General features: G+C 49.2%; 1 protein-coding gene across 1 annotated transcript; it reads right to left on the minus strand.

Moving 5' to 3' along the window:
- Positions 1–431: 431 nt before the first annotated feature.
- Positions 432–10,520, minus strand: Stc2 (stanniocalcin 2). Its single transcript, XM_051181008.1, has 4 exons — positions 9,872–10,520; positions 7,901–8,043; positions 5,565–5,776; positions 432–919 (listed from the first exon to the last, which is right to left on the minus strand). The coding sequence occupies exons 1-4, from the start codon at positions 10,020–10,022 to the stop codon at positions 532–534; spliced, it is 894 nt and encodes a 297-aa protein (XP_051036965.1). The 5' UTR covers positions 10,023–10,520; the 3' UTR covers positions 432–531.
- Between the last annotated feature and the right edge of the window lie 9,455 nt (positions 10,521–19,975).

The following is a 19,975-nucleotide window of genomic DNA, read 5'->3' on the forward strand; positions in this document are numbered from 1 at the left end:
TGTCTCTTCCAGCAGCTCTGAAACACAAGGTCCCACGCGACACTAAACTCCGGTTTGGCACTGAATGTAGCTAAGCCCTGCATGCTCTCTGTTCTTCCTTCGCCTTAATAGCTACACTCTTCACTCCTGCCCTGAAACCCAGCTGCCCTGTCCCCTGAAGACAGCACTGGAAACTGTAGGGTAGGACCTAGCACCCATGTGTGGCCCTTTCCCTCCCTGTCTGACCTCCCCCCCACAACAGAACACACCTTAGTCACCCACTAGCTCACACAGACTGAAAGGGACAAGGCTACAAGGCGGACCCAGGGCAACACTGCCTTGAATAAGCTTAAGTAGGCGCTAACCCACCAGGCACCTGAGACCTTGCTGCTCTGGAGTCACAATCTCACCTGTTCATACACCTGCATGAAGTCCACAATTCGCACACATCCTGCGTGTGACATCCCCCTCTTTAATGTTAAATGTTTTGGAATGTCCATAGATAAGAAAATGGACGGCTGGGAGGAAAGACTTCATGGCCAGGTGTTCATTTCACCTCCGGATATCGGAATACTCAGACTGTTCATCTTCCCACTCGCTGCTTCCAGAAGGTCCCTGGGCGCTCTGGCCACCTGCTCCACTTCGGGCATGGGCACTTGGGTGGCTTTTGCTCACTCGATCACCCTTGGCACCTCTGATGGCTTCTGATAGGTGGTGGCCTGTGTCCCGGTGGTGAGACCTGGAGAGTTGGGCCCTATCTGCCAGGGGCTGACGCTCAGGGACTGCAGTGGGAGGTCTCTGTATGTTGGAGGTGCAGAAACTCAAGATGGAGCACAGGCCTCCCCAGTTCTGCTCACACTGAGCCTGGATGCTGCGGGTGACGGCCTCCTTTACCTCTTCTCCGCAGGTCAGCAGCAGATTCACGAGGTCCACATAGGGCCTAGAGATTCGAGCAGAGGGAGAAAGACTAAGATTGGAGTATGTCCTAACAGCCCTGGGGCATTGTGATTAGGCAGAGAGAGAGAGAGAGAGAGAGAGAGAGAGAGAGAGAGAGTGCTTAACTTGGGTTCAGTAGGTGATCTTTGCGGACTAGGTACCATGGCAGGCACGGAGTATTAAGGCAGGTTCTTGCTCCTCAAATAGGTATAGAGCCCAGGAAAAAAAGGGCCAATGATGGTGTGTGGATATACAGGAAGAAAGCTGATGGCTAGGACATTAAGGGAGGCATTTCAGGAGGAGCAGCTGTGTGAATAGGGAGGAAGCAAGGGTGGCCAGGGTGCATCTAGACTACAGGAGCTGCTGAGTTTTGGCTGGAGTGGAGGTGACCTTGGTAATGGTGAAGGGCCTTCAATATTAAACTGGTGTGTGTGTTTTCAGTGAAGAATCCAGAAAGTGTTGGGCTAAGGAGTTCCTGAGCAGCTGTCAGGTGTCCCCATGCTTGCCCTTCACAGGTGTCATCAAGAAGTCTGCTGAGGTCACTTTCCCCGTCTGTGTGCCCCTCACTTCGGCTTACAGTGAAGGGCTTTTTGGAAAGCTGTTGGGCATGTGTGTCTCTCTCCGTCTGGGGGAATCTGGAATGGCCTGAGATGAGCCGGGGAGGACCATTTCCCCTGTGGTGTCATCTCCCAGTAGTTTTCCCTTTGCAGGTTAACAGGGAGTTGGGAGTGTTGTTCATTGCCTTTTCAGCCAGGACCTCCCTTGCCTTGGAGTGAGGGTGGGCTGTCAGGGTCCCCATATCAGGAATGAGAGCAGCTCTCTGTGAAACCAACAGTCTGTTCTGGACTCAGAACTGTATATTGCACTGCTACCTTGAATTGCTCTTTAGCCAAATTTCTGGAGGACTTTGCTCAAGGGAACAGAGGAAATGTGCCCACCCTTTATATTTATGGGCCTACCTTGTAAAGCATGTACCCATCATTGAGGTCTCAGGGCCTAGTCACTGAGGAGGACGTGGGATGCTTCATGTGATTTTGTGTAGCTAACTAGAACTATGTCCTGAACAAATCTGCCCATGACATACAGCACCCCACCCCAGGAAATCATTGTGGGATGTGCAGCCATTTATAAGGAGCAAGGGATCTCTTATCCCCAAGGCTTGACCCAAGACTTGGGATGACTACCCTAGGGCCCGTGTAATATTTTTCTACAAGTCGGCAACTATTGCTCTGTAGAAAAAGCAGCATATGTTTTAAGATGTGTGTCACAGTCAGTGCTATCTTTGCTAGTTACTCCTCAAATTGCAACTGTCCTGCTTCGAGATGTAAGAACCAGGGAGAAGGAAAGTCCCCTTTGAGAAATCCTAGGCAAGGAAGGCTTGGGCTGAGAACAGCTGACCAGAAGGAATGTTCTAGAGCTGTGTTTTGAGGCCTACTCGATTTCCTTGGCATCAATGGCAAGGACAGGGTGGCACTGTCTCTCAAGCACTTGGAGGAGGACGTGACACAGAAAGGGATGCGGAGAGTGGTCCATGCCCCACCCCACCTCCTGAAAACAAACACTGTCTTAGGAAGCTCAAGTCCACTGAGCCCATCTGCAAAGAGGGAGCAAGCTGTTTGGTCACTATCCGGTATTCTGAATTGACTCCTTCCTTTAAGTCTCTGTCTTTGAAAGAGTCTCCCAGGAATACCCAGCTGTCATTGAGGTCTTTGCCATCATGGTGTGTCTGCCATTGAACCCTGGACCTGTAAGGTGCACACAGACCTCCTGAGGCAGGTCTAGTCCCCCTCTTCTCAGCTGGCTCTGTCTTCTCTCTCAGGCCCGAAGCCTGAGAGTCCTGTGGGGAGGGCGTGTGTGGCCAAGTAAATTAATCTAAGCCGTGCTTTGGGTTGGCATGGTGCCTTCTTAGGCTGCAGGCTGAGCCTGTTTGATGACAAAACCCAGCACTCAACTGAGTGTCAGCAAGGCTGAGGGAGGGGGATGTGCTTGAGGCTCCAAATCCTTGGTGGCTGCCAGCACCCTAGTGACAGGGTGTGCAGAGGCCAAGGGAGGCTGCCACAGCTAGGGGGAGGCAGATGATAAGGAGAGTGGGGTAGACAGGCAGCAGCGAGAGGGGCAGCTTGCAGCAGATTGGACATTGCTGCCATCCCTGCTCCTGGCACAAGCATTGTAGAGGAATGGGGTGGTTTGGATTCTGCAGTGACTTCCTCCTCCTTAAAGCGAAAGGCAAATCTGGCTCACACTCTCCTGTTTGTGACTGTTGCCACATACTCTGAGATGGCTTTCTTGGCATTTCAGGACTGAAAGGACCCTTTAATCAGTTAAGCTGCTTGAAAATTTGGAAAAGTTCAGGCAATTCAGCTTGAAGTCGAAACTGGGGCATTGCATCGCTGTGTGGAGACGAGAAATGGAGGTTTTTCAAGGAGCTGGAGTTTGGCACAAACTCACTGCCCAGAAGTCACGGCTTAGCAGCAGGAGGAGGCCCTGCATGTGGTCTCCTGGCACTGTTAAGACACCCACACCTCTGCACAGGGTGGGCCACCTGCTTTTGCAGAGCAGGTCAGTGTTGGCTGCTGTTGCTTACTCTAAATGGTGTGGGGGACCTGCAAAAGAAGAGTCCCTGGCCTGGAGGCCATATCTCTGTGGAAGAGACACTAGATACCACAGTGCTCTAACCCTTCCTAAATTCTAGGATAGGGGTATGTGTTCCCCAAACTTGAAAGGCTTCAGTTTTACCAAAGACCTTTCTTCAGAAGATACTCACAGTCTACATACTCCATGAATATGCCATAGGCCTCTAGCAGGCCCCCATCCTCAAGACCAAGAAGTCATCTTACATATACCACTGAGACAGAGGAGCTTTGGCAGTGAACATGGGCCTCTTTCAAGAGCACCTTGAAGGAAACGATTCTCACAGTGGAAAAGCCTTAGCAGGTCTAGCAAGAACAGGCCAGGAAGGAGCAGGGTAGTTGGCATTCTGACCACTGGCCTATTCCTCACATGAAGTTTCAGTTATATACAGCTCTGTGCCTGTGGATTCAAGACAAGTGTTTTGGAAGCAACCTGCCTCTGTGCTGAAGCAGATGTTTTTCATGTTATTTCCTAAGCACTGTAGACTTACAACCACTTACACTGCTGTTGCATTGTTTCTAGGTATTCTAAGTCATCCAGAGTAGATGAGAGGATGCTAAGTCGTGTGCAAATACTCCACAATTTAACTGAGACTCCCTCATTCATGGATGTGTAGGCTGCAAAGCAGGAATCAAATCTCACAAAGAAGAAATTTAAGTTCTCTCAGCTTCACCAGCCTTCTCTATGAAATGGAGATGCTAATTTTAATCTTGTAGTTAGTTGGTTGGGAAAGAAAAATGTAGTAGTCCATGGATAGCCCATGGCCAACGTCTTGGCACACCAGAGAGAAATAAAAGACAATTACTATTGTCAATGCTATTATTCCTTTGTAAATATTTGGAAGAATAAAAATATGTTGTGAAGTATTAGTATGGTCCAAAACCCAAGCAACATTATTTTGCTTTTGGAAAGAGCTGGTTTCAGAATTTCACCAGGAATAATTTTACATTGTATCAAGGTGCTGCAAGCTGCCAAAGACCTTAAACTGAATGGGCAGAGAGAGGAGATGGCTGTTTCAGAATCTAGGCATTATTAGTGCGGCGAAGGTGGCATGCTTGGTGATACAACTGGGAGAAGGTTGTGCAATGAACTGAGGGATGAAAGTCCCTAAAGTTGTGCTGATTTGGCCCAAGGGGGTCACCATGGAAGATGGAGATGGCTATAAAGGGGGCAGTGGTTAGCACTGGTCTGCCGAACTGGTGGCTTCCTTTTCATTCTAGATCTCTGTCTTTGGGGCCTGTGGACCACAATGCATGTTAGAAACAACAGTGCATCCATGTGGTTTACCGCTCTGCAAGTCCAGGATGTTACAACTGGGGTAAGTGGCAAGGAATGGATGGTTTGGTTCTATCATTGGATCATGACTCTTTGAGTTCATTTTAGCAAGCATATTTAGCCTACTAAAGTTTCTGATGTTCGTTTTATGTTTTCTGTGGATAGAGAAGGAAACAGGGAGCTCTGAAAGCTGAAAAAGCTGCTGATTATATTGGAGCCTTCGAGAGCAAAGGCACCGTAGCCACATTGCCTGGACCCCAGCCCCTACCTCTGCTTCTCCCTAACTGTGAGTCCTTCACCTCAGCAGGGCTCCATTTTCTCTTCTGTGATGAGGATTTGGAGATACAAAGGTTGATGTGAGGACTGGGTGAACATTTCATGTAACATACTGGGTATAGTACCTAGTACCTATAGGCAGGTAAATGTTAGTATGTGCCAGCTGCTGTACCAACACCCATGAGCTACTCCAATCATGCAGCAACCCGATAGGTCTTGGCCATGGGGAGGATGGAGTGCTTCTGATGGTAGCTATTTTGAACTTAGTAAAAATAACGGTTTGTTTCTGTTTGTGGGAATCTGATGGATTTCAGGGGCTTTCTAGTTTGCTGAGGTACACTGCAAATGTATCCACTTGAAGGGAGTTCACCTCCAGAGGTAGTATCCTCAAACACATTCCTGGCCCCCAGGGCCCCACCCTTGCCAGGTGACCCTCCCATTCTCCTGGGGATAGGGGTGCTACTCACTCGTGCAACAGGAGGTCCTTGAAATTTATCATCTCCACGATCACGGCGATGTTCTCCTGTGCTGCTGAGCACAGATCGTGCTTCAGGTAGCATTCCCTCTGCAACTGGAAAACCATCTCCTTTATTGCTGGACACTTCCTGCTTATGCAGCCAAATCTGTGCCGCAGGGCATGGGCCTTGCATCTCAGGGCATCCTTGATGAATGACTTCCCCTGAGGATGGAGGACACAAAAGGGAGGGTGCAGAAGAGACAAGATTTTGTCACTAGCCAGGATGGCATGCAGCCTTAGGCTTGCGCAGGAGTGTTTGATCTCAGAGGACCAAGGTTCCACTTGGATTGATGTGGTTCCAGGCAGGAGGCTACATCCCAGAGTAACACGGCATCCCTGTCATCAAGCCCAAGTGGGATGTGAGCTCTGTACACCAACAGATCTGCCTCTCTCTTCCCCAGTTGTTCTTCTAGTTTCCCTGGAACTGGGGCATCCTCCAGGTAGCTAGGTGGTGACTGCCTGGTAGCAAATTCCCTGGAACACCAGGGGATTGGGCTATGACTCCTTTGCCAGTACCAACAAGGGCACACTTCTTGTTTGCTCTCCATCCCTGGCAAGTGGTGCTCTTGGAGCCTCCCATTTAGTTCCAGTGCTCCAGCTCATGCCTCCAGGAGGAACATTCTTTGCTTTTAGACTGTTAGGATTATGGTCTCTAAAAGGCCCACCCGGCATCCAGCTTGGTAACATGTGAGTGGGACAGGAGCATCCAATAGCATCTTCCCTTCTGTCTTAAGAGGGGTGACACAGCCAGGCAGGCATACATGTGGCCCCAGCTCTCCTTCCTGGCAACCTCAGGCAATTGTGCCAAGGCCAGAAAGGAGACAGCTGTCAGGATGTGGGGGCAAGCTCCTGATTTTACTCTTATCAACTTCCCTGGCCTGGAGGCAGTGTTGGGTAGATACCCAGGTATCTATCTACTCAGGAATCTCCCTTCAATTGCTGTGGAAATAAGCTGTCTGAAGATAACCTGTTTTTGTTCTGTGGCAGGTCTGGAAATCACTGAGTTGAGAAAGTGAACCAATTTAGGTAGGAAGTGGGAAGCTAGCCAGTATATTTGTTTGTTTTGGTTTTCTCTTTAGAAATGCCTCCAAATAGTGTCTGATGATTGCAAACCCATGTGGCACACATGCCTACCCTGTGGTGCCCTTTTCTTTGATTTTCTAGCTGGAGCCAGATGGGGTGGTGAGCAGGGCTTGGCACTTTATTAAATAGTCATACACCAAGAAGTGACTTGAAAGGGATGCCTCTAACTTGAGAACATACTCCTATTGGTTGAGAAAACAAGCAAGATGGATTTATGTGAGGGCTGTGGCAATCTTTTTTTTTTTTTTTTTTTTTTAAGTCTTCTCTGACATCCTGTGGGAAGGCCCTCAATACACTCCCCTCTTCCGGATTTCCTATTGTGTGTCCTAGCTCTAGTTGGTTCTGAGGTGGAGGGGTGCTTTTCTAAGGAGCAGCAAGGAGTTCAAAGTTCTCCCTCTTTCCTCCCATTTCTGTTTCCCCTTCTGCTACCTCATATCCTCTGCAATTTAGGCTGCCGCCCCGTCACATCCCTTTCTAGTTCCCAGGCTTTGCTTTGTGAGGCTATCCACAGGATGTCAGGATGGTGACTGATGACATGTCTAAATCACACCTCAACTGTTGGCCTCCTCCAAACTTAGTCACCATGCCCCAATGGAATGGTAGAGGAAGTTTATGAGATATTAACAACAGGGTGTTTCAACAGGGCTGAGAGCCGGGGCAGGAAACCAAGAGGAGCCTAATGCCTCATGCCATCTAAACACATACTTGGTCCCTCTGTGCCAGAACCATCAGCTTGCTTACAGTTTTTTTTGTCCTAAGCAGCAAATCAACTTTACCTTGGGAAATCTGAGGTGGATTCAGTTTTGAATAAGACAAGTGAGATTCAGTCAGGCAGGGAGATGAGCCTCTTCCATGCTGTCTGGAGGCTGTGAATTATCTAGGCTGCCTGCCCACATATATACTAGAAGAGCTTTTGCTACCTACAGCTAGGAACCCTGCTACTTCAGCCTTCTCTTCCTAATACAGTTTTGGGGACCGGGTTCTAGTTGTTTGGACATGGTGTTTAACCTGCATAGGATTTGACCTAATGGCAAGTTCAGAAAGCCAAGCACTGGCACAAAGCAGACATTGGTGCCCTTTTCTATACCTGTAAGCATCAAACGGCCTCAAAGAACACTTCAGGAAATGTGTGAGCAAGTCCTCCAGTCAAGATTTCAACCATGCTACACCAACCCAGAATATTCTCCATGCTATATGTTTTACCTGGGCATCAAATTTTCCAGCGTTGTGCAGAAAAGTCATGCAAATCCCATGTAAGCCCCGGATTTCACAAGAGTTGTTCTCAAAACATTCAAACACACCACACCCCACGTCCCCAGCGTTGACCAAACAGTGCTGGATCTCTGCTAAAATGAAAAAAAAAAAAAATTAGCAGACAATTAGTTAAGGGTTAGAGAAAAGTTAAAGAGGAAAAAGTTGTGCTAATTTCAGAATCTAAGGAGTCAGGGAAATAAAATGTCATTATTTACTACTATTTACGAAAAGAGCTGGTATTTATAAATTTTTGTAAAATTAGCCCCAAAATAACAAATATCAGTCAGAAGTTAGTCTGAGGATTTTCTCTCCCCCTTTCTTTTCCACTTTATGACAGTATATGTGGGAGTACTCAGTTTAAGAACAGAAAATATTTCAGCTTTTGAAACCCACAGTAAGATTTTTAAAAAGACCAAATTTCATTAATTAAATGGCTTTCTCTACTTGGGGCTGCACAAGCCACTGCCTTTAAGATCTGGCCATTTCTTTCCTGACCCCAGACGAAAGCATCCAAAAGGCAACTTCAGTTCAGCTTTATGATTCAACACCTAAAAATCAAAACAAAATTCCTATTAAAGCCGTGCCTCCAAACCACCTGCATTAAAAAATGCCAAGGCCAGGGAGGCTGTAGCTGGCAACAGCCTCAGAATGAAAGCAGGTGGGGGACTGGCCTTGCCACCAGCCACCATCCCCTTTGGAGGTTCCTTTTAATTAGGGATCTGGTGTGAGATACCACTTAACCCCTAGAATCTCTGAGGCCTCAGAGCCTGCTACTTCTTCCAAGATGTCCTAATTCATCAGCCTGAAAGGACAGACTGGGAGCTGTCAGGCTGCAGAAGTGCAGTCTCATGCCCTCTTCAGCTCACTCAGTTAGTTCTACGATTTAAACCAACCGCAAAATTACACCAGGAAAGTGTATTTTGGATGAAGGACGGGGCTCGAGTCGAAAAATCTGTATTAGATGAAATCAAGGGAGAGTGAGGGGTGTGTATTTATGGTGGGGCACCTAAACCTAAGAGGGGGCAGGGCGGGTGAGAGACTGAATTGACTTCACGTGAGGCCTCCCGCAGGACAGCGATCATTCACTTGGGCGGCCCTGACCCGCATTTGTGCATTTCGGCTCAGGCTAGGAGCGCACGCAAGCGACGGCCGCATCGTTCTCACGGCCCCGAGGAATAGCGGGGGTGGGGGCGTGAGCATGGAGCCGAGCGGCAGACACGTTTCTTTCTCTCCCGGGAGCTGGGAAGAAGGCCAGCCCCGTGTGCCGCAAGCCAGGCTCTGCGCTGCAGCTTGCCGGTGAGCAGGGCCGGCGCACGATTTGGGTAGTTTTAACATTTCTTCCCTTGCTGACCTGGCTAGGAGCAAGGGACCGCTGCAGCACCACAGAGGTATGTTTTGGTTACCTCCTCCCCCAAAGGAAAACTTCTTGATGCCATTTAACTGGCCAGAAAAGTTCTGGGATGTCCAGCAATCTTTAAAGGAAGGGGAGACAGTCCATGCCAGGCTGGCCAGCTTGATAGAGAATTTCTCTGGGCGCAGGGCGAGTCCAGTTCTAAGGACCCTCGGTGCCTCGCATGGGCTAGCCTGGACGAAGTGCGCCTTGCGCAGGGCCCGGGACTCTGGCTGGAGCTGGCAGCGGCAAGCGCTGCCTCGTTTCCCCTCAGCCCCGGGGGAGAGTAGCAACAAGTCCTGCCTCAGCTATTTCATCACCCTGCTAGCACGTGCGGATTCCGGGCGCTCGGAGCCCAGCCCAGACCTCGCTTCTCCTCGTTTTTCCCTCTGCACGTCCCAAGCCACCAAGAGTTTGCGCGGCCCGGGGTGAGCTCGGGTCGCCGGATGGGGGCTAAACACACCGGGAGCGCTGCGGGCGTGCACCGACGTTTCCCCGGCAGCTCCCGGCTGCAGGACGCACGCGTTTACCTGTGTTCTGCAAGGACAGGCGGCCTTTTTGCTGGGAGCCCCTGTCTTGGGGACCTTCCGGAGGGTTCGTGGCGTCGGTCCCCCGCGCCGGGTCCAAGGTGGCAAACACCAAAGCCAGGGTCACGAACTGGCCCAGCCGCTCCGCACACATGGTTCTGGGTATCACCCTCCCTCCGAGAGACCTGGATTCTTTGTGCGCCCCTCCTCCTCTTCTTCCTCCTCCGCCGCTTCCCCCTCCTCCCACTCTTCCTCCTTGCTCGCCCCTTCCCTCCTCCTCGCCGCGGCTCGGATAGAGGTTACCCAGCGCCCTGCCGTAGCTCTCCGGAGAGCATGTGACCAGGCCGTTAGCAGTGCCGCGAGTGCCCGGCGATGGCAGGGATGGTGCCTCAAATATCCCTGGAAGCTCTGGTGTCACTTGAATGAAGGAGTCGAGCAGGTGTTGTCCCGGAGGCTGGACCAATCCGAGACCCCGGCCCGTTTGACAACACAGCCGGGAGGCGGGGCCTGCGCCAACTAGTACGGGAGGAAGCGGAGAGCCGCGGAGAGCGCCCCACAAAGTTGCCGACCTGGCCGCGGCCACGCTTTTACGTGCGTGTGTGTGAGCGCGGCCCGAGACGCGTGCGCGTGTGCGGGTGCTCCGGGGCAATGGCCGATCCGACTGAGGGGAAAAAAAAATCAAAGCGATGCCAGCTCCAGTTGCAACTAAAAACGAAAAAAAGGGGGTGGGGTAGGGCGGGGAGGGTCGGTCTTTACTGAGATAGCGTCCTCTTAGGGCTCTCTTCCGGCTGGGAAAGTTTCCTCTTAGGAACTCAGTGACATTGTCAGCCCCGAGGCCTGGATAGTTTGGAACAGCTACCTGGGCAGAGATAGTGCGAGCAAATTGAGCTCTGATGGGAATTCCTAAGCGTCGTGACTCTTGGCATTTACAAAACAGGCACTTGAAGACGGGCGCCAAAACCCTGAAGCACTTGGCCCGACAGTCCACCTCTCACTTTTTTCTGCCCGGATTTGGTGGGTCCTGCAACACCTGGGGCGTCTTGTTTCGCCCCTCCCCCAACCCAGACGGATTCCTGTCTGGGCTTCAGAGATCCAGGTGACAATCCAGACTTGCATCATTTCCTGGCGGGTCGCTAGGAGGCCCAGGCAGCCTTGGGTCAGACGGCTGCGGAGCATCGCGTGCTCCGGAGGCCGGAGCTTAACAGGCAACTTTAGGCATCTCCAAACACCCGCTTCCATTTTTCCTAAGTGCCACTCGCCCAACTAAGGATTTCCTTTACTCCTCAGTCATCTGATGCAAAAATAAAGGCAAAACCCCCAAAGTTCCGGGATGTTTTCTCCATCTCTTCTCCTTCTTTTGGACCCCCTCCTTAAGCACCCTGGAAATCAGATCGCCCTCAGCTATCTCCCCTGCTGGAGGAGGCAGGGAGAAAGTTGGGCGCCGCTGGGAGCGCCTCTCCCCCTGCTGAGTGTGTACGTGTGCACGCTCACGTCTTCCTCGCGCTGGCCCTGGACAGGAACTGCTGCTCTTGGCCTCGTTAACCCGACGACTTAGTTCGGGGGGCTTGCTTGGTTGGGGGAGGGTGGAGAGACAAGCGCTGCCACCTAGCGCCACCTGGCCCTGGTACGGTATTGGCGCTACTTGCCCCTCCCCCGCATTCCCCACCCTAGTCTTGGAGAACAGGTGAGCCTGGGTACCAGCTCTCAACCCACGTCCTTGCCCGACTGCCCGCTCGCCCGCGCACTCTGCAGTAATGTGCCTGGAAAGTTTCATCACCCACCGCCCGCGGCGACTGCAACCCTGGGCCTCCGCAGCGAGGCGCACTCTTTGCCTCTTCTGTGCCTACGTGTGTGACACGCCTGAGGGAGGGGTTGCAGAGATGGGCGTGCAGGTTGCCTTTTCTGCTGTCGCTCAGCTTTCCTGGGAGCCAGCCAGCTGCCTTCCAGCGAGGAGGTGGCTGACCGAGGCTGGGGGTCAGGGTGACCGATGCTTCAGACTGGAGGAAGCAAAGGAGGATGTGGGAAGGTGTCTTTGGGATGGGCTTTCCAGGGGCAGGACCGCTTGGAGGTTCTGTCCATAGAACCTTTCCATCATTTGAGCCCCCGAGGAAATGGTGGCTTTGAATGTCTTAGTCTTTGATGGCCGGAGGAAATTGGCCATTCGTGTCCATGACTCTAACAGCAGTGATTTCCTTATTCATCTTTTGAGGAAGGTGGTGAACAGTGGGTATAATGATGGACTATCCTCATTGACTACCTTGCTTGTTTAAATAGTTAATTTATCTTCCTTTATTAGTTTACAACCCCCTCTCCCCCATACATTCTTAAAAACAAATCAAACAACATTTTGGTCCCCCCCCCCTTTTCATGTCGAAAATTTCCTGTGAGAGTCAAGCGGCCCTCAGCCTTATGTAACTTTAGAGGTGAGCAGACCTCTGTGGCCTCTTCTGAGAACAGAAGTGGCACCTACCAGAGAATCAGGATCTGGAGACTCAAGGGACAGAAACCCACCATGTCCTGTTTCGTGAGGCCCTGCACCTGCCCTCAGAGAAGCTGCATGGTTTAAAAAAATCATCTTGAGGCTTTTACTCCAACTTTCAAAGGAATTTCACAGTTCCCATCTGAGCCAATTTTGCTTACACAGTGGCTAGGTGTGTGGTGCTGTAAACACACATAGCAGCCCTTTGTGAAGGTTGGTCTTAACCACGTGACAGAGGCAGAAAGAAGCACCCAGATAAGGGTGCTCTTCCACTCTATCTCATATCAGGGCTGCAGACTCACTGGGCGGTTTCCTGGGCAATCCTCTGGGCTGTAGGACCAGGGCAGAATGAGGTTGGAGAAGGGTGTGGCACACCCTGGTGCCTTTGTTTCCATCCCTCTTTCCCTGCAGATCCCTTTAACTCATCAGTCCCTCAGGTTGGGTTTGGCAGATGAATGGCATGGGCTGGGGACAGTGGATAACACTTCTAAAGCTAGCATGGATTGAGCACAGGCACTGCACTGCACACCAAGGTTGGAACTATGATGTTTCTCTAAACCTAATGTCCACCCTAAATAGGAACAAGGACTTGGAGGAACAAGGAGGGCCAGCCAGTGCTGACCTGTGTTAACAGTGTCTGTGGATAGTTTGGGGGCATGCAGCTGCTGAGACAGATCTGTTCTGTCTGTGACATCCAGACTTGTGACATGAGACCAGTCATCCTCAATCTGGTGCAAGGGTAAAGGTTTTGGAGAGAGAAGTGTTTGGGTTTAAGCTAGAGGAGAGTATTGCCAAACAGAGGCAAGGGGAAGGATGTTTCTGTGGAGGCAAAACACAAGAAGAGGGGACATCCTGAGTTTTGTGTCGGGAATGAAGTTGTCCAGTCTGATGCTAAAGAGGGAGACCAGGTTGACTAGATAGCTAGTCATGCGCTAAGGCTGGGCCATGCTGCCAAAATGTGCTGTCATCCTGCAGGTATCTATAGATGCTATGCAGGGCACTCTTTGGTTTCTTTTTAGGACTCAGAGAAAGCTCTGGGATGGGTACTGGCATTTGGAACAAGATGAAGGGAGTGCAAAGGGATGGGCTGAACTCTCCATGTGGGTTGTGGTGTCCAGCAGACAAAAGGCAACTTTTCTCCCATGTGAGCAGGTGGGGCCCTGGAGGATGGGGTCATCCTAGCTCACTGAGGCAGTGATTACAAGGTGACACAGGTCTCTAGTACAGACTTCCTGAAGGGTCCAAAGGCTGAGTGGGGAATATGACTTACACTGGGGAGCTCCGCCCTCTACATGCCCCAGCCTATTGGGGCAGACTGGCTGGGCTTATGGCACCACCTTATGGTCAGAAAGGGCACTGTCTGACCAAATAGTGGACTCAGTTCTTCCACCTGGCCAAGGGCCTCTTAACACTGGGTGTCCCATTGTCTCCTCCATTCTTCACATTTTCCTCACCAGCTCACCCTGGCTTAGCCAATTCTACAGGGCTATGATTTAACTCCATACCCTCAAGGAAGGACATCTCTTTCAAACATTTTTATTTTCCACCTTTCCCCTATCCTTTACTGCCTTCTTTTGTGTACCCTGCTTGTTTCATACTTGTAGGAAGAAAAATGGAAAGAAAATGGCTAGCGGTAAAACTGAACAAAGTGACAAACTGCTGTGTCAGGTTCCTCAAATTCTCATAAACAGAAGTCTCCCCTTAAAAGTCTTGATCCTCTTTTATTGGTTGCTTTGTCAACCAGGCTTCTGAATTAAAGGGGACTAAATCTTTCACATTTGGTTTAGTTTATGAATACATCTTCAAAATGTTTTCTGCTCCCTTTTCCTGTAAAAGCCCAGGTCTTCAGCATCCCAGTGAAGAATGCTTTTGGGTCTGGCCTGGAAACCGACCACTTACAATATTGTTTTAGCTGGGCATGGTACTGCATGCCTTTATCCTCAGCTTCTTGGGCGACTGAGACAGGAGGATGGCTTGAGCCCAAGAGTTCATGGCTAGTCTGGGCAACACTGTGGGGAAATAGATGCTGAATTCCCTAACCAGCTTCCAGAGCGCTGGAACACGGCACGGTTGTGAGCTGGACGTTTCTCATCAATCAGTAATCAAATCATTCATGGATTGGCCAGAAATATAAATGATACAAAGGAATTTTTTAAAGTCTCAGAGAATAAAACACTGTATCCCTCAGTGGATCCATTTACTGGAATAACATGAGAAGACAGTGAACATCAAGTGTCTGTCTGTGGACTGGGCTGTGTTAGGGCTTCATCCCAAAGCATGAACGGTACCCAGAAGCTCTCACTGTTTTCTTTGGGACATTGCTTTTTTTCCCTTCTGTGTGCTGAGACAAACTCTGTGAAAAAATATCCGAAGCAAGGGGCTACCTGGCTTCCACAGCTGAGGCCAGAAGGGACACCATGGTGCTGGAATGAGGTGGCACTCCTTCTGTCTGGCTTTGGGACTTTGGCTGAGAAATGCTGGGTTTCAGAAGAGTTTTGTGGGGCTTGTTTTCCAAATGAACCTGCCCTTGGAAGTCTTTGGTAAATGATGAAATCCCTTAATGTACCCCAGGAACCTTGGAGGGTTTTCTCCTCTGTCTGTCTGTCTGTCTGTCTGTCTGTCTGTCTGTCTGTTTGTCTGTCTGTCTGTCTGTCTATCTATCTCACAGCAGTTCTATTTGCAAGGAATGCTATTTCATGATTTTTAGAAGTCTTCCAAAGACAACATTAAAAAAAGACAGAGTACAATCCATTCTGTCTTAAAGTTACTCAGTAGGACCCTTGACAAATCTATGGCTCTATGCATAAATCATGAGATCTTGAACTTAATTTTTTTATGTCTTTGACATTTTATTATTCTAGGAGGTATTTAATTATTTTCATTAATTATTGTTAATTATGGTAAATCTCTGAAGTGGGAAGCCATGGGAGGATGATAGAATCATCTAGAAGGATGATGCAAAGAAGGAAGAAAGCAAGCTCTACGGCTGTGCCATGCTGAACACTTCTTCTGCTCTCAGGAAGGTATAACACAGCAGTTACCATCTTTGCAGTGTTCTAGTGAGCACTGCTTATTTTCTCTTGGACATGCATTTATTTATTTAACTGCAGTCCAAATGGTAGTGTTTATGGGGTATCCTTCCTTTGCTTTCCATGGATACAGCTTTGAATATAGAATTTCCTGATCCACACATGCCATTGACTGCCTCTTTTGTCTATGTCCAGCTTTCTCTGACAGTCACCAGGGCAGTGGCCACTCCAGCAGGAGACGTTTCACATGGTCTTCTGCTTATTCTCCTCAGAGTTGTTCAGATTCCAGTGGGGACCAACAGCTCAGGACCATGCACAGGTGACAGAGGAGCTTTATGTTAAAGGTGTTTATTGGCTTAAGAATTACATTTATTTATTTATTTATTTATTTATTTGTGGACCTGGGATGGAACCCAAGGCTCTGTGCTTGCTAATGCTAATGCTAGGCAAGGGCTCTACCGTCGAGCCAGTCCATATAGAATTTTTGCAAGTAATTTTGGAGTACTCAAAAATCTTCATTTTGAAGATGTTAGAACCTTATTGACTCTGGCATTTATTAATTCATGTAACAAACTCACACATATCTGTGTGTTCAACCTGGTGGTGCGTCCTGCACAACAGGAAGGCAGGGACACAGTTGTTGCCCTCATAGTTTATTGTGTGGGCAGTCATTTTATAGCACACATGGTAGGACATTTGATGGAGAGGAGTGAAGAGGATGGTAGAGGGACTCTTAAGAGATGTCAAAGGTGAAAATTTTCAGTTTTTATATTCACAAAAAACAGGAAGTGAATCTTGAAAGATGTTTGGGAGGCAGTTATAATCTGGAAATGAGAGAGAAAAATCTAGATGATGGGGCCCAGAGGAGCAAGAGAACAGGTAAGTTGGAAAACTGGGTGGTTTTGTATGGCTGGGAAGGCTGGTATTTGAGAAGGCAAGGACTCCAGTTGGGTCTGCATTCATCTGCAGGCATAGCCACACATCCATTTGGGACAGGGACATGTCCTGAGAAATGTACCTTTTCATAGACCTGCAGACATCACTGAGAGCGTTTACATTGTCACTAGATGTCACAGGCCCTATCTGGGCCTGCTGATGTCACCCACATGGTTCACCCACATTATTAGTAGTTCACGACTGGATAGAAAGTTCAGTTACTAAGGGAAGGTGACAGGTAGAAAATTAGTGAGTTGTCTAATTCTGAGTAGATCATAAAAAAAAAAAACTTGGAAGGTTATCATTTCAAAAGAGCAAAGGCAGTCCAATTGGAGGCCTCTTCTTTTCTATGTTAAACTTCTTAGTTGTTTTCCAGCTTCAGACATTTATAAAATGAGTTCATTTTCACTCTCCATTCACCTCTCTCATCCCTCTCCTGATGGACCCCTGTTGTTTTACAGCACCCCCTCCTATTTTTCTGTCTTTTTGTGTGTGGCCCACTTAGTTTAACTAGAGTTCATTGCCTGAGCACCGGTGGGTTTATCTACAAGTACAAGGGCACAATATCCAAAGAAAATGAGAGAGAGAGAGAGAGAGAGAGAGAGAGAGAGAGAGAGAGAGAGAGACAGAGGCAGAGAGGAGGTCTCATAGGCCCTCCCTCCATGGTGAACTGTTGAGGTGCCTAAGCTTGAATAGATCTTGTGCAGATAAACACAGCTGCAGTGAGTTCATGAGTACAACAGCTGTGCCATCTTTAGGAGACGTCTTTTTTCTGTATATCTCCTTAGACTTTGGCTTTTCCATTATATTTGCTTCCTCTTTCATGATGTTTTGTGAGCTTTGGAGAGGCTGACATAGGCTGGAACACTCCACTGACGTTTACTCTCAGCACCTTGGTCAGTTATGGGTTTCTGCATGGATTGTTGCCTACATTAGTAAGAAGCGTTTCTTATGGAGGCTGGGCACAACAGTGATCTATGGATAGATGCATGATTATCCAGAAGATAATTTGACAACATGTCCATTTGGTAAAAAAATGTTAGCAGAGGCCTTTAATCAGGGGTTCTTGACCAGGTTACAGAACCAGACATAAGTTTTCTGCTGTGGAGAGTACTTGGCCTCAAGTGTAAGCATAAAAGTGTTGGTTACCCCCATAACAGTCATGCCACTATTGTACAAAAGGGCACATTATTGTAATTTGCAAGACTCACACCTGGGTAAGACTGTTAATGACATTCCTCCCCAATGGCACCTAAAGGCTAGCTGGTAGGGAGGAAGCTTCCAGTTCATTTCCAGCCTGATTTCTCTGTGTCCTATGAGCAAAATATGTGGTATTTTCAGCAATAGGATCAAGTTCTAGTGGTAACCTAGAGCAACAGCAATAGGCCGAATTGCTTTGGGAGCTTCTCAGAGCTCTCTGGCTAATAGCTTATAGGGAGGTATCCCCCACTTTGTACTGGAATTTTCATTTAATGACCCATGGCTTCTGAGAGAAGCATTATCTATCCAGGGAGGGTACCTCCATTCAATTTCCTGCTCTCTCTCTCTCTGTGTGTGTGTCTCTCTCTCTCTGATTATACAGCTTTTAATGAATGCATATAATAGTAGGTTTCTATATGGCTTTTTCACATACCCTTAGTTTTGGTTATACCTCCTTCTCCCTTTCCCTATCCTACCTGCCCGCTCCCAGGATTGTCCCCTTCCACTTTCATGTCCCATGTGCTCCACTCCCTCCCCGAAGGCCTCCCCCCTCGCCAGTGGATCCTTTTCTGCCTTTGGCTTTTACCAGCACTCAATGTTCCAACTAAAAGTCTTAAGCAGCGAGGGCCGAGCATGGTTCCCTTTCAGGACACCTAGAGAATGTAGTACCGTGAAGACAGCAGGTGGAGGTGATGGAGATGCCAAAACAAAGTTCCTTGTGTAGGCAGGTGGCAGGTGGGAGATGCAGAAGCAGCTTCTGCGCAGGAGGGCAGGAGTGGTCCAGACGGAAGGAGGCTTCTCTTTCACCAGGTGCTCCCTGCCCTCCTCCTCTTATGTGGCTGCCCTGTCTCCCCGTCTCAGAGTGCTCTCACTGTGCTTGCCCCAGCAGAGGCAAGGATCACTCATCTTTGCTATTCTCAAGCTCATTGCCGTCTCATTTCCAATTCCAGAATGCCTGCCCAGTCCATTCTCATCTCACGGTTCCTACTGCCCGAACCTCAGTGCTGCCTGGAACTGCTCTGTGATGACCTAGATGCCCAGTTTTGGTTGCTCTCTCCTTGTCCAAGTCTGAAACTGTCACCTGGGTGACAATGGCCAGGCTGCTTAGCCTCTCTAGGCCTTAGTTTGCTCACAGGGATGTTGTGGGTTGTGTGAGACAATTGTCAGAGCCTCTTGTTTTATGTTTCGGAACTGGCTGGCCATGAATTGCTATTGTTTCTCCCTTGATGAAGGCAGGAGTGGTGGTTGTGGCCATCCTCTGATGGGCGACTAAGCTGTCTTGGGCACTGTCCTGTACCCTTGAAAGGTGGATTGCTGACTCCCCTCACTGTGGGTCTGGTGGCTCTACCTACATGGGAAGGTTGGGTGTGTTTCCCTGGGTCAGGAGCTGTATGGACCACAAGGATGCGTGTGTTCCTACCTGCAGGTTCATTACGTGCTGTAAGCTTGTCACATTCATTTCTTTAAAAATGCCTCCGTGGGCTGCCATAGTAGAAGGAGAAATCCTTCATTTGTATGTGTATGTTGTCCAAAAGGTATTTTTAAAGATTTATTTTTGTGTGTTCATAATGTTCTTGAATAATGTTTCCATAAGTACGGTGCGCAAAATCTGCCCATGTATATTTTCGAGTGTGATTGTCTTCAGCAGACTGGGAGTCACTTGCCAAGCTCTTCTTTGCCTTATGTTTCCTGGGGTAGTGACTTCCTGACTGGGAAAGGGCTAAACCCAGGCCATAAGGGCAGCACCCCTGCTGGTATCTCCTCCCTTCTCCCCTTCCCTCTGCAGCAGCTTGGCTCTTTACACGCCTGGGTCCTCTGTCGCCATCACTAACCCAACAAATATCTGTTGGGCTCTTTGATGTGCCAGGTGTACTGGCTGTTGGCAGCCACAATGGGGCAATCAGATGGGTGGGTAGCTGGTCTCTAACAGCAATCAAGTGACTAAGGCCTAGGCTTAGGCTGAGTAGTCAGAGGAGGACTCTCTGGACCAGTCATTTCTACAGAAGCCCTAATGGCCTAGAGCAGCCAGTCACACAGCAGCAGCACCCTCAAAGGCTACACCTGCACCTCCTTCCTGTCTGCACTAAGTGAACTGGCTTCAGCTTCAAGATCCCACTGTGGACACCTTCCCTACCCCATCAATCAACTAAAGTTTCTGAGGCCACAGGTCTAAATAAGCCTTTCCCCATTAACAGTGTTTAGTCAGGTGTTCAGTAGCAGTGAGAGAAAACTACAACAGCAGATGATCGCCTCCCCCCTCCCCGGCAACTCTAGAAGTAACCCCTCCACTGTGTGGAGACTGGAGATGAACCACTCCACGGCATGCAGCATGGACATGAGCTACGAGCCGCTCACAGTAAGGAGACTGGACTCCTGAACTGGACTCTCAGCTTCAGCTCAGGTTCCTGACAGTTCCTCCCCCCCAGCTCAGATCTGATCTGATCAGCTCAGATCTCTTTATAG

This window comes from Phodopus roborovskii, unplaced genomic scaffold, assembly GCF_943737965.1.
Source record: "Phodopus roborovskii unplaced genomic scaffold, PHOROB, whole genome shotgun sequence".
In the NCBI taxonomy this organism is placed as follows: domain Eukaryota; kingdom Metazoa; phylum Chordata; class Mammalia; order Rodentia; family Cricetidae; genus Phodopus; species Phodopus roborovskii.